The sequence below is a fragment of the Oncorhynchus kisutch genome, linkage group LG18 (assembly GCF_002021735.2).
Source record: "Oncorhynchus kisutch isolate 150728-3 linkage group LG18, Okis_V2, whole genome shotgun sequence".
Lineage (NCBI taxonomy): Eukaryota > Metazoa > Chordata > Actinopteri > Salmoniformes > Salmonidae > Oncorhynchus > Oncorhynchus kisutch.
Window position 1 is genome coordinate 20,122,857 of NC_034191.2, and position 12,971 is coordinate 20,135,827.

General features: G+C 47.6%; 1 protein-coding gene across 1 annotated transcript in view; it reads right to left on the reverse strand.

The window, feature by feature from the left end:
• Positions 1-7,546: 7,546 nt before the first annotated feature.
• Positions 7,547-12,971, reverse strand: part of LOC109909256 (chordin-like) — a 34,602-nt gene continuing 29,177 nt past the window's right edge. Inside the window, 6 exon segments of the mRNA XM_031796083.1 lie at positions 7,547-9,170; positions 9,453-9,546; positions 10,950-10,970; positions 10,973-11,068; positions 11,070-11,210; positions 11,368-11,471. Of these exon segments, the coding sequence (XP_031651943.1) occupies positions 9,106-9,170; positions 9,453-9,546; positions 10,950-10,970; positions 10,973-11,068; positions 11,070-11,210; positions 11,368-11,471 (521 nt within the window). The 3' untranslated portion in view covers positions 7,547-9,105.

Here is a 12,971-nt window from a genome sequence, read left to right on the forward strand (position 1 = left end):
GGCACATTAATCTCAACATGAATTATTTTGGGACCTTGTTTTGCCCCACTGCATTGTTAAATTACACTCTGGGGCCCTCTATATCGTTTGCCAATGCAGTGTGGAGATGGGAGCGCGTGGGGACCCCAAATTCAATAATGTCATTTGAATATTCAAACCTATTATTGCCCTCTCACACTATTTTTCAGTTAGCGCATGGCCAAAGCCTGTATACCACCTGAGATTCATTCATCAAACAATGGAACAAATTTGGGACTGGAGAATTTATCACATAATGGAATGCAGAAGAATCCAATACACATGGACACTGTGGACTTGAAGTGCTCTTGGGATTTCTATTGGTTGGTTACTCTGGTAGAAATATTTCCTTAGCTTAGAGTCATTAGGCTACTTGTAAAGAGCATTGGAGACTCAAACGACCACTTAAAGTCTCCCCATCCTCTCCTCTCTCTATACAGCCCTCAAACGACCACTTAAAGTCTCCCCATCCTCTCCTCTCTCTATACAGCCCTCAAACGACCACTTAAAGTCTCCCCATCCTCCCCTCTCTCTATACAGCCCTCAAATGACCACTTAAAGTCTCCCCATCCTCCCCTCTCTCTATACAGCCCTCAAACGACAACTTAAAGTCTCCCCATCCTCTCCTCTCTCCATACAGCCCTCAAATGACCACTTAAAGTCTTCCCATCCTCTCCTCTCTCTCTATACAGCCCTCAAACACCATTCATTGCCCCAGCCCTGGATGAGGTGTCATGTCAAAGTCAAGTGAATCACTATGTGAGCCCCAGCATACAGAGGACCTATTCAACAATGAGGGATCAGACATTTTATGCAACTCATACCTGGTCATGTTTAATCAAATGTCAGCCAGTCTGCTCTCTTGTTTTCTATCCAGTCTCCTGTAATACTGACTCAGTCCAGCAGATGGCAATAAAATAATATTAAAACAATAATAAATATATAATCTGAGAGACTGCTCGGAAGTGGTCCCTATTTCCTTGTTACTCAGCTGGAATGGCCCTTGGCTCTCTCATGTCCCTGGAACTGTGGCACTCACAGACAACTAACATCTGAATGTCTACTTTCCACAGTCCTTAATCTAACCCCAACCCTAAACCACAACAGTTATTGTATTGAGTGGTAAAACTCATATAATGTAACGTGCCAATCAAGAATTCACTCTAGTGAAATCACTCAAACAAATCAAAGGGGTGTCCTGTGGCTTGATGTAGCCTTGTAGTGAATGAACAGCAACTTGATTGCAGTTTTTGTCAGCGACCATTAGAGGGCACAGTAGACCGCTGTAGGGGAACTCAACAGAAAGGACTGAATGGATGAATGTAGTGTGTGTGTGTGTGCGTGCGTGTGTGTGAACAGTGAGTGTTGGTAGCATGTTTGTTGCAGAGTTGCTAACTCCTGGTGATTTTAACAGCTGTTATCCTGCTGTTCTTGTTATAAGAGAGGGGTACAGTGTTAGTAATTAACGCAGTGGAAAACCCTCTCTGTCCATGTCTTTCTTACTGTGTCTCTCTACCCTCTTTGGTTCTTTAACTCTCTCTCTCTCTCTCTCTCTCTCTGGGTTTGATGATGCAGGAGCCTTGTTTACTGGCCTCTCCCTTCGTGTAACTTCTCCTCGAGAAAGTTAAACAGCCCTGGGTCACACTAGGACAACAACAGCTCTCTCCTCCTCCTCCTCCTCCTCCTCCTGTTCTTTCCTCTAAATCTCGCTCCCCATTCTCTCTCTCTATCTGCTCCCACACTTTCTCTCTGCTCCTACACTTTCTCTCTGCTCCTACACTTTCTCTCTGCTCCTACATTTTCTCTCTGCTCCTATCTTCTTTTCATTCTCTCCTATTTTTATAATCCCACACTCTCTTTTCTCCTCATTCAAATCCTGTTTCCCTGTAACTTTCTCCTAGCCAGTCTGGGTGGGGCTGTGTCCCTGTAACTTCTCCTAGCCCAGTCTGGGTGGGGCTTTTTCCCTGTAACATTCTCATAGCCCAGTCTGGATGGGGCTGTGTCCCTATAACTTTCTCCTAGCCCAGTCTGGGTGGGGCTGTGTCCCTGTAACTTTCTCCTAGCCCAGTCTGGGTGGGGCTGTGTTCCTGTAACCTTCTCCTAGCCCAGTCTGGGTGGGGCTGTGTCCCTGTAACTTTCTCCTAGCCCAGTCTGGGTGGGGCTGTGTCGCTGTAACTTTCTCCTAGCCCAGTCTGGGTGGGGCTTTTCCCTGTAACTTTCTCCTAGCCCAGTCTGGGTGGGGCTGTGTCCCTGTAACTTTCTCCTAGCCCAGTCTGGGTGGGGGCTGTTTCCCTGTAACTTTCTCCTAGCCCAGTCTGGGTGGGGCTGTGTCCTTGTAACTTTCTCCTAGCCCAGTCTGGGTGGGGCTTTTTCCCTGTAACTTTCTCCTAGCCCAGTCTGGGTGGGGCTGTGTCCCTGTAACTTTCTCCTAGCCCAGTCTGGGTGGGGCTGTGTCCCTGTAACTTTCTCCTAGCCCAGTCTGGGTGGGGCTGTGTCCCTGTAACTTTCTCCTAGCCCAGTCTGGGTGGGGCTGTTTCCCTGTAACTTTCTCCTAGCCCAGTCTGGGTGGGGCTGTGTCCCTGTAACTTTCTCCTAGCCCAGTCTGGGTGGGGCTGTTTCCCTGTAACTTTCTCCTAGCCCAGTCTGGGTGGGGCTGTTTCCCTGTAACTTTCTCCTAGCCCAGTCTGGGTGGGGCTGTGTCCCTGTAACTTTCTCCTAGCCCAGTCTGGGTGGGGCTGTTTCCCTGTAACTTTCTCCTAGCCCAGTCTGGGTGGGGCTGTGTCCTTGTAACTTTCTCCTAGCCCAGTCTGGGTGGGGCTTTTTCCCTGTAACTTTCTCCTAGCCCAGTCTGGGTGGGGCTGTGTCCCTGTAACTTTCTCCTAGCCCAGTCTGGGTGGGGCTGTGTCCCTGTAACTTTCTCCTAGCCCAGTCTGGGTGGGGCTGTGTCCCTGTAACTTTCTCCTAGCCCAGTCTGGGTGGGGCTGTTTCCCTGTAACTTTCTCCTAGCCCAGTCTGGGTGGGGCTGTGTCCCTGTAACTTTCTCCTAGCCCAGTCTGGGTGGGGCTGTTTCCCTGTAACTTTCTCCTAGCCCAGTCTGGGTGGGGCTGTTTCCCTGTAACTTTCTCCTAGCCCAGTCTGGGTGGGGCTGTGTCCCTGTAACTTTCTCCTAGCCCAGTTTGGGTGGGGCTGTGTCCCTGTAACTTTCTCCTAGCCCGGTCTGGGTGGGCTGTGTCCCTGTAACTTTCTCCTAGCCCAGTCTGGGTGGGGCTGTTTCCCTGTAACTTTCTCCTAGCCCAGTCTGGGTGGGGCTGTGTCCCTGTAACTTTCTCCTAGCCCAGTCTGGGTGGGGCTGTTTCCCTGTAACTTTCTCCTAGCCCAGTCTGGGTGGGGCTGTTTCCCTGTAACTTTCTCCTAGCCCAGTCTGGGTGGGGGCTTTTTCCCTGTAACTTTCTCCTAGCCCAGTCTGGGTGGGGCTGTGTCCCTGTAACTTTCTCCTATCCCAGTCTGTGTGGGGCTGTGTCCCTGGGTGTGCTGTCTGCTATAGGGGGTTGGTGTGGAGATGAGCCCTGTGCTGCCTGTCCATGGCCTCAGCTGAGGCCTAGAGATTTAAGATGCTTTTTAAAGGCCCTGTGGCCCACAAAGCCACATATAAGAGAGAGAGAGAGAGAGAGAGAGAGAGATAAGAGTGAAAACAGGAATGTGCAATGAAATGCACCAACACCATGGCATGCAGATGCAGACCCACATCCCTCCCTCCCCAGTCAGTCAGTAGACATGTCTCTGATCCAGGCTGTGGGAACAGAGCCATAGTTCAGCATTGTTGACCTTTGACCCTAGCCTCCAGCTGTATGGCTGCTGGCCGGTCAGCCGGCTTGCTGATGGCTTTACAACATGGCCTCTCTCTCTACTCTGCTCTGTTCTCTGCTATGAGAAGGTCAACAAATGCTACTGGGCAAGCTCACAACCAGCTGGCTCTACAGTAGGAAGTGATTTACGTCAATACTATTTACCTTGCCCATAGGGGGAGAGGTAGTTGTTCAGTCTGTGTCGTTTGGCTGAATCAGTGTGCATGTGGCAGGTTGACATTTGTTATTACGAGTCTTGTCCTGGAGGCAGAACTGAACAATTTCCCTTTAGATAGGCCAGCTGCAAAGTCAAAATTGGCTATATTGTATAAATTAATGAAAACAAACATGAGCTTTTTGGTCTTAATTTAAGGTTAGGGTTAGGCAGTAGGATGTGCAGTGTGGTCAAGGTTAGGTTTAAAAACACATTTTATGACTTTGTGTTCGTGCCAGCTAGGGACCACTCTGCAGAGCTGCTTCCAGAACCAAATTCGTGGCGGAAAAACGCTAACCTGTGTGCACGTGTGTGTGTTCCTTCTTCAGGGGCAGAGTGTGTGTTTATGTTTCAGTCTGTCTGTCCTTTGGCTGAGTCATTATGAGTGTGTGTGTGTGTGTGTGTGTGTCCATCAGGGGCAGAGTGCATTGAGGGTGCTGTAGAACACATGTGGTGTATGTCTATGGAACAGAGGAGAGGAAAATAAAGAGTGCCATCTGATGAAGGGTGGAGAGGGAGAGAGAAAGGGGGAGCTATGTCTGTTTGTCACATTTCACCATTCCTCAAATCCAGCTGGACAGAACGAGGGAGGAGGAGAAGGAAAGAAAGACAGATCAGAGGGAGAGAAACAGACAGATCAGAGGGGGAGAAAACAGACAGATCAGAGGGGGAGAAAACAGACAGATCAGAGGGGGAGAAAACAGACAGATCAGAGGGGGAGAAAACAGACAGATCAGAGGGGAGAAAACAGACAGAACGAGGGAGACAAAACAGACAGATCAGAGGGGGAGAAAACAGACCGAACAGAGGGAGAGAAACAGACAGATCAGAGGGGGAGAAAACGACAGATCAGAGGGGGAGAAAACAGACAGAACAGAGGGGGAGAAAACAGACAGATCAGAGGGGGAGAAAACAGACAGATCAGAGGGGGAGAAAACAGACAGATCAGAGGGGGAGAAAACAGACAGATCAGAGGGGAGAAAAAACAGACAGAACAGAGGGAGACAAAACAGACAGATCAGAGGGGGAGAAAACAGACAGAACAGAAGGGAGAGAAAACAGACAGATCAGAGGGGGAGAAAACAGACAGATCAGAGGGGGAGAAAACAGACAGAACAGAGGGAGAGAAAACAGACAGATCAGAGGGGGAGAAAACAGACAGATCAGAGGGGGAGAAAACAGACAGATCAGAGGGGGAGAAAACAGACAGATCAGAGGGGGAGAAAACAGACAGAACAGAGGGAGACAAAACAGACAGATCAGAGGGGAGAAAACAGACAGAACAGAGGGAGAGAAAACAGACAGATCAGAGGGAGAGAAAACAGACAGATCAGAGGGGGAGAAAACAGACAGATCAGAGGGAGACAAACAGACAGATCAGAGGGGGAGAAAACAGACAGAACAGAGGGAGAGAAAACAGACAGATCAGAGGGGAGAGAAAACAGACAGATCAGAGGGGGAGAAAACAGACAGATCAGAGGGGGAGAAAACAGACAGATCAGAGGGAGATAAGTGTTCATACATATACAGTATGTAGAGAGAGAGAGAGAGAGAGAGAAGTGTTATACATATGCAGTATGGAGAGAGAGAGAGAGAGAGAGATAAGTGTCCATACATATGCAGTATGTAGAGAGAGAGAGAGAGGAGAGAGAGAGAGAGATAAGTGTTCATACATATGCAGTAATGGAGAGAGAGAGGAGAGAGAGAGAGGAGAGAGAAGAGATAAGTGTTCATACATATTGCAGTATGGAGATAGAGAGAGAGAGAGAATAAGTTGTTAATACATAGGCATAATGTAAGAGAAGAGAGAGAGAGAGATAAGTGTTTCATACTATGCAGTATGTAGAGAGAGAGAGTAGAGAAGAGAGATAAGTTTTCATACATATGCATTATTGAGAGAGAGAGAGAGAGAGAGATAAGTTTCACATATGCAGTAGGGAGAGAGAGAGAGAGAGAGAAGAGATAAGTGTTCATACATATGCATATGGAGAGAGGGAGAGAGAATGTTCATACATATGCATTATGGAGAGAGAGAGAGATAATGTTCATACATATGCAGTATGGAGAGAGAGAGAGAGAGAGAGAGAGAAAAGTGTTCATACATATGCATTATGGAGAGAGAGAGAGAAGTGTTCATACATATGCAGTATGGAGAGAGAGAGAGAGAGAGAGAGAGAGAGAGAGAGAGAGAGAGAGAGAAAAGTGTTCATACATATGCAGTATGGAGATAGAGAGAGAGAGAGAGAGGATAAGTGTTCATACATATGCAGTATGATAGGAGAGAAGAGAGAGAGAGAGAGAGAAAAAAAGTGTTCATACATATGCAGTATGGAGAGAGAGAGAGAGAGAGAGAGAAGAGAGAGAGTGTTCATACATATGCAGTATGGAGAGAGAGAGAGAGATAAGTGTTCATACATATGCAGTATGGAGAGAGAGATAGAGAAAGGTGTTCATACTATATGCAGTATGGAAAGAAGAGAGAGAGAGAAAAGTGTTTCATACATATGCAGTAATGGAGAGAGAGAGAGAGAAAAGTGTTCATACATATGCAGTATGGAGAGAGAGAGAGAGAGAGAATAAGTGTTCATACATATGCAGTATGAGAGAAGAGAGAGAAAAGTGTTCATACATATGCAGTATGGAGAGAGAGAGAGCGAGAGAGAGAGAGAGAGTGTTCATACATATGCATATGGAGAGAGAGAGAGAGATAAGTGTTCATACATATGCAGTATGAGAGAAGAGAGAGAAAAGTGTTCATACATATGCCTATGAGAGAGATAGAGAGAGAGAGAAAAGTGTTCATACTATGCAGTATGGAGAGAGAGAGAGAGAGAGAGAGAGAGAGAGATAAGTGTTCATACATATGCAGTATGGAGAGAGAGAGAGAAATAAAGTTTGGAGAAGGAATGTGGAACCAGTTGAAACGGGAAATGGAAGAGTGGAGAGAAGAAATGAAAGAGTGATAGAGATTAAGATAAAGAGAGAGGAGGAGGAGAGTGGAAAAGGTCATGGTTTCAACTAAATTGTCAAAAGGCGATTTCTTACAAACAACTTTATTTTTTCCTTCAAACGTTCAATAAATACAAGCAAAATTCTGAAAATAACAACACTAATACAAAGTTTAAAAAAAATAATTATACATATTACTGAAATGAGAAACAGACAACCACATGAAGAGGTGCAATACAGGTCAATGGTACCAGACTCAGAGCTGCAAATAAATCTAAATGAAATGTTTATGTAAAGTTACTGTATATTCTAATCTCTTCAGTGAGCAATTAGAATAGATACTTGGGTGTGTTATGCTTTTCCAAGGGAAGAGTTCTAGTGGTGCTGACTGGATGGGATGACAGAACGTATGTGTGGTGCTGACTGGATGGGATGACAGAACGTATGTGTGGTGCTGACTGGATGGGATAACAGGACGTATGTGTGGTGCTGACTGGATGGGATGACAGGACGTATGTGTGTGCTGACTGGATGGGATGACAGAACGTATGTGTGGTGCTGACTGGATGGGATGACAGAACGTATGTGTGGTGCTGACTGGATGGGATAACAGGACGTATGTGTGGTGCTGACTGGATGGGATAACAGGACGTAATGTGTGGTGCTGACTGGATGGGATGACAGGTCGTATGTGTGGTACTGACTGGATGGGATGACAGGTCGTATGTGTGGTGCTGACTGGATGGGATAACAGGACGTATGTGTGGTGCTGACTGGATGGGATAACAGGACGTATGTGTGGTGCTGACTGGATGGGATGACAGGTCGTATGTGTGGTGCTGACTGGATGGGATGACAGAACGTATGTGTGGTGCTGACTGGATGGGATAACAGGACGTATGTGTGGTGCTGACTGGATGGGATGACAGAACGTATGTGTGGTGCTGACTGGATGGGATAACAGGACGTATGTGTGGTGCTGACTGGATGGGATAACAGGACGTATGTGTGGTGCTGACTGGATGGGATGACAGAACGTATGTGTGGTGCTGACTGGATGGGATAACAGGACGTATGTGTGGTGCTGACTGGATGGAATGACAGGTCGTATGTGTGGTGCTGACTGGATGGGATAACAGGACGTATGTGTGGTGCTGACTGGATGGGATAACAGGACGTATGTGTGGTGCTGACTGGATGGAATGACAGGTCGTATGTGTGGTGCTGACTGGATGGGATGACAGAACGTATGTGTGGTGCTGACTGGATGGGATAACAGGACGTATGTGTGGTGCTGACTGGATGGAATGACAGGTCGTATGTGTGGTGCTGACTGGATGGGATGACAGGACGTATGTGTGGTGCTGACTGGATGGGATAACAGGACGTATGTGTGGTGCTGACTGGATGGGATGACAGGTCGTATGTGTGGTGCTGACTGGATGGGATGACAGGACGTATGTGTGGTGCTGACTGGATGGGATGACAGGTCGTATGTGTGGTACTGACTGGATGGGATGACAGGACATATGTGTGGTGCTGACTGGATGGGATGACAGGACATATGTGTGGTGATGCAAAGATTACCAACACATCCATTTTAACAACCAAGCAAACCTTGTTGTATTCGAATATGAAGGGTAATTGTATGTGATTTATGAAAGGGCGGGCAAAATTCATCACGGGGAGACAAAAGAACTGGAAACAAAACAAAAATGGCACATTTTAAAGGAGGAACCAGTCAAAAGACACTGCTGCAGCAGCTGTGGTTGGTCCACTTCAGATCTCCTGTTGTTCCCTTCTTTCCATTCTCTTCCATGACACCTCAGTGCTTCTTTCTTTTCCTCTGTTTGTCTTTCCTTCCTTCGTTACAATCCTTAGGCTGACTAAGGGGTGGGAGTGGACAGGGGGGTTTGTGGGTTGGGGCTGGAGGGTTATAGGGGTCTTGATTTTAGGGGGTGTTAGCTGACCCAGTGTGCAGGTCTAGGTCTGCCCATGAGGGGGTAGGTAGAGAGAGGGGGGGGGGGGGGGTGCGGGGAAGGTAGAAGTGGGGTATGCGGGTGGAGAGGGGATCTCAGCTCAGTGTCTCCAGCTGTTCTGCTTTTCCGGAACTTTCATCAGCTCCTCCTCTTCCTCTTTGGAATCTAAACAAAAGAGACAATCCAATATGAATGAATCTATGATTACTACATGAATCATCACTGTTTGAAAGCATGTCATCAGGATTGAGAGCATGTCTCGCTATTTCAAGCATGTGTCCTTGGATGCTCTGGCTAGGGAGCATGAGGGAGGAGGGTGTATGTTTGTGTGTGCTTGGATGCTCCGGCTAGGGAGCATGAGGGAGGAGGGTGTATGTTTGTGTGTGCTTGGGTGCTCTGGCTAGGGAGCATGAGGGAGGAGGGTGTATGTTTGTGTGTGCTTGTCACCTTGGCACTCAGGACAGCACATGCCCTCCCGGCGGGTGATGTTACTACAGGTCAGGACTGGACACTGTTTCCTCTGACACTTAGTCACACCATGCTGGAGAGAGGGGGAGAAAGAAAGGAGGGAGGGAGAGAGAGACCGAGGGAGGTACATTAGGAATGCTTCTCACAATGCTGTGAAACCAGAAAATGCTCCACGCTTCTCAACTCCAAATCCCAGAGTTCCCCACACTGACACTGGAATGTTTCCCCAAGGGGTATGGACCAGACAAGGGGTATGGACCAGACAAGGGGTATGGACCAGACAAGGGGTATGGACCAGACAAGGGGTATGAACCAGACAAGAGGTATGGACCAGACAAGGGGTATGGACCAGACAAGGGGTATGGACCAGACAAGGGGTATGGACCAGACAAGGGGTATGAACCAGACAAGAGGTATGGACCAGACAAGAGGTATGGACCAGACAAGGGGTATGGACCAGACAAGGGGTATGGACCAGACAAGGGGTATGGACCAGACAAGGAGTATGGACCAGACAAGGGGTATGGGCCAGACAAGGGGTATGGACCATCCCTACAGCTATGAAGCCCAACAAAGTCTGAAACATCCCTACTCTATCTGTACAAATATGTATTGAGCACAATGGCATGGAAAAACTTCTTCAGTCAGAAGAAACGTTGAGTCTCAGTTTTTTTTCTAAAGGTTTACTGAAACAGAGGGAGTTCTACAGGTTTTTTTTCTAAAGGTTTACTGAAACAGAGGGAGTTCTACAGTGTTTTTTTTCTAAAGGTTTACTGAAACAGAGGGAGTTCTACAGTGTTTTTTCTAAAGGTTTACTGAAACAGAGGGAGTTCTACAGTGTTTTTTTCTAAAGGTTTACTGAAACAGAGGGAGTTCTACAGTGTTTTTTTTCTAAAGGTTTACTGAAACAGAGGGAGTTCTACAGTGTTTTTTTTCTAAAGGTTTACTGAAACAGAGGGAGTTCTACAGTGTTTTTTTTCTAAAGGTTTACTGAAACAGAGGGAGTTCTACAGTGTTTTTTTCTAAAGGTTTACTGAAACAGAGGGAGTTCTACAGTGTTTTTTCTAAAGGTTTACTGAAACAGAGGGAGTTCTACAGTGTTTTTTTTCTAAAGGTTTACTGAAACAGAGGGAGTTCTACAGTGTTTTTTCTAAAGGTTTACTGAAACAGAGGGAGTTCTACAGTGTTTTTTTTTCTAAAGGTTTACTGAAACAGAGGGAGTTCTACAGTGTTTTTTTCTAAAGGTTTACTGAAACAGAGGGAGTTCTACAGTGTTTTTTTTCCAAAGGTTTACTGAAACAGAGGGGAGTTCTACAGTGTTTTTTTCCTTTTTGGTCTATGGGGTTAGGTCCAACAGTCTGAAGCTTTTTTGTCTTGAGTTTTGTTGCTTGGCAACTGGTCCAAACTCACTCTTAAGTGTCTGTATTTTGTAAAAGACTTGTACCTGACTGGTCCCTGACTCCCTGTAATACTCACGTCACACCAACAGGGTGATGCCACTTCATCTCTCCCATCAGGGGTACACGGGGGTGCCAGTTGTCACTGTTCTGGTAGAAGTTCTTCCCAAACTTGCAGTGACGCGTTCCGTCTGCCTGCCATCATGTCAGCGTGCACCAAGAGGGGTTTGCCTTCCTCCGGACATTCCTTACAGCAGTCTGAGGGGCTACGGCGTACCGGACGACTGCAGGTCAGGGCTGGACACGTCACCTTCTCACAGTGCACCTCGCCTGTCGCCCCCTACAGGAGTAGAGGAGGAAGGACACAATGGGAAATTAGCGTAATTTACATTAAATTCTAGGAAGCTGCGGAAAGATTATGTTTCTAATTATGTTTTGTTAGCATCACTTATCGACTTACATCATTCTAGCTGTGAAGAAGTAACCTAGAGGCCTACCTTGCAGGTGCAGAGGGCACACTTGATGTAGCCAAATGGAGGGACGAATGGATGCCATGTTGACCCAGGAGCATGCATCTTCTGGTCCCCCTCAAAGTAACAACCTGAGTGAGTGAGTGAGTGAGTGAGTGAGTGAGTGAGTGAGTGAGTGAGTACAGGGGGGTTCAGAGGGATGAGAGAAATAGAGGACACTCTTAGCATTAGAAATGCATATCAATCTCAGAGGTAAAACGTATATGTTGGCACAAAGAGACAGAGGGAACAGACAGAAGAAGAGGAGGGAGGGTGATGTAGAGAGACAGAACGAGTGACTCCTGGCAGGGAGAGATAGAGGAACAGACAGAAGAATAGGATGGAGGGTGATGTAGAGAGACAGAACGAGTGACTCCTGGCAGGGAGAGACAGAGGAACAGACAGAAGAATAGGATGGAGGGTGATGTAGAGAGACAGAACGAGTGCCTCCTGGCAGGGAGAGATAGAGGTACAGACAGAAGAAGAGGAGGGAGGGTGATGTAGAGAGACAGAACGAGTGACTCCTGGCAGGGAGAGACAGAGGAACAGACAGAAGAATAGGATGGAGGGTGATGTAGAGAGACAGAACGAGTGACTCCTGGCAGGGAGAGATAGAGGAAGAGACAGAAGAAGAGGAGGGAGGGTGATGTAGAGAGACAGAACGAGTGACTCCTGGCAGGGAGAGACAGAGGAACAGACAGAAGAATAGGATGGAGGGTGATGTAGAGAGACAGAACGAGTGCCTCCTGGCAGGGAGAGACAGAGGAACAGACAAGAAGAGAAGGGAGGGTGATGTAGAGAGACAGAACGAGTGCCTCCTGGCAGGGGAGAGACAGAGGAACAGACAGAAGAAGAGGAGGGAGGGTGATGTAGAGAGACAGAACGAGTGCCTCCTGGCAGGGAGAGACAGAGGAACAGACAGAAGAAGAGAAGGGAGGGTGATGTAGAGAGACAGAACGAGTGCCTCCTGGCAGGGAGAGACAGAGGAACAGACAGAAGAAGAGGAGGGAGGGTGATGTAGAGAGACAGAACGAGTGCCTCCTGGCAGGGAGAGACAGAGGAACAGACAGAAGAAGAGAAGGGAGGGTGATGTAGAGAGACAGAACGAGTGCCTCCTGGCAGGGAGAGACAGAGGAACAGACAGAAGAAGAGGAGGGAGGGTGATGTAGAGAGACAGAACGAGTGCCTCCTGGCAGGGAGAGACAGAGGAACAGACAGAAGAAGAAGAGGGAGGGTGATGTAGAGAGACAGAACGAGTGCCTCCTGGCAGGGAGAGATAGAGGAACAGACAGAAGAAGAGAAGGGAGGGTGATGTAGAGAGACAGAACGAGTGACTCCTGGCAGGGAGAGATAGAGAAACAGACAGAAGAAGAGAAGGGAGGGTGATGTAGAGAGACAGAACGAGTGCCTCCTGGCAGGGAGAGATAGAGGAACAGACAGAAGAAGAGGAGGGAGGGTGATGTAGAGACACAGAACGAGTGCCTCCTGGCAGGGAGAGACAGAGGAACAGACAGAAGAAGAGGAGGGAGGGTGATGTAGAGAGACAGAACGAGTGACTCCTGGCAGGGAGAGACAGAGGAACAGACAGATGG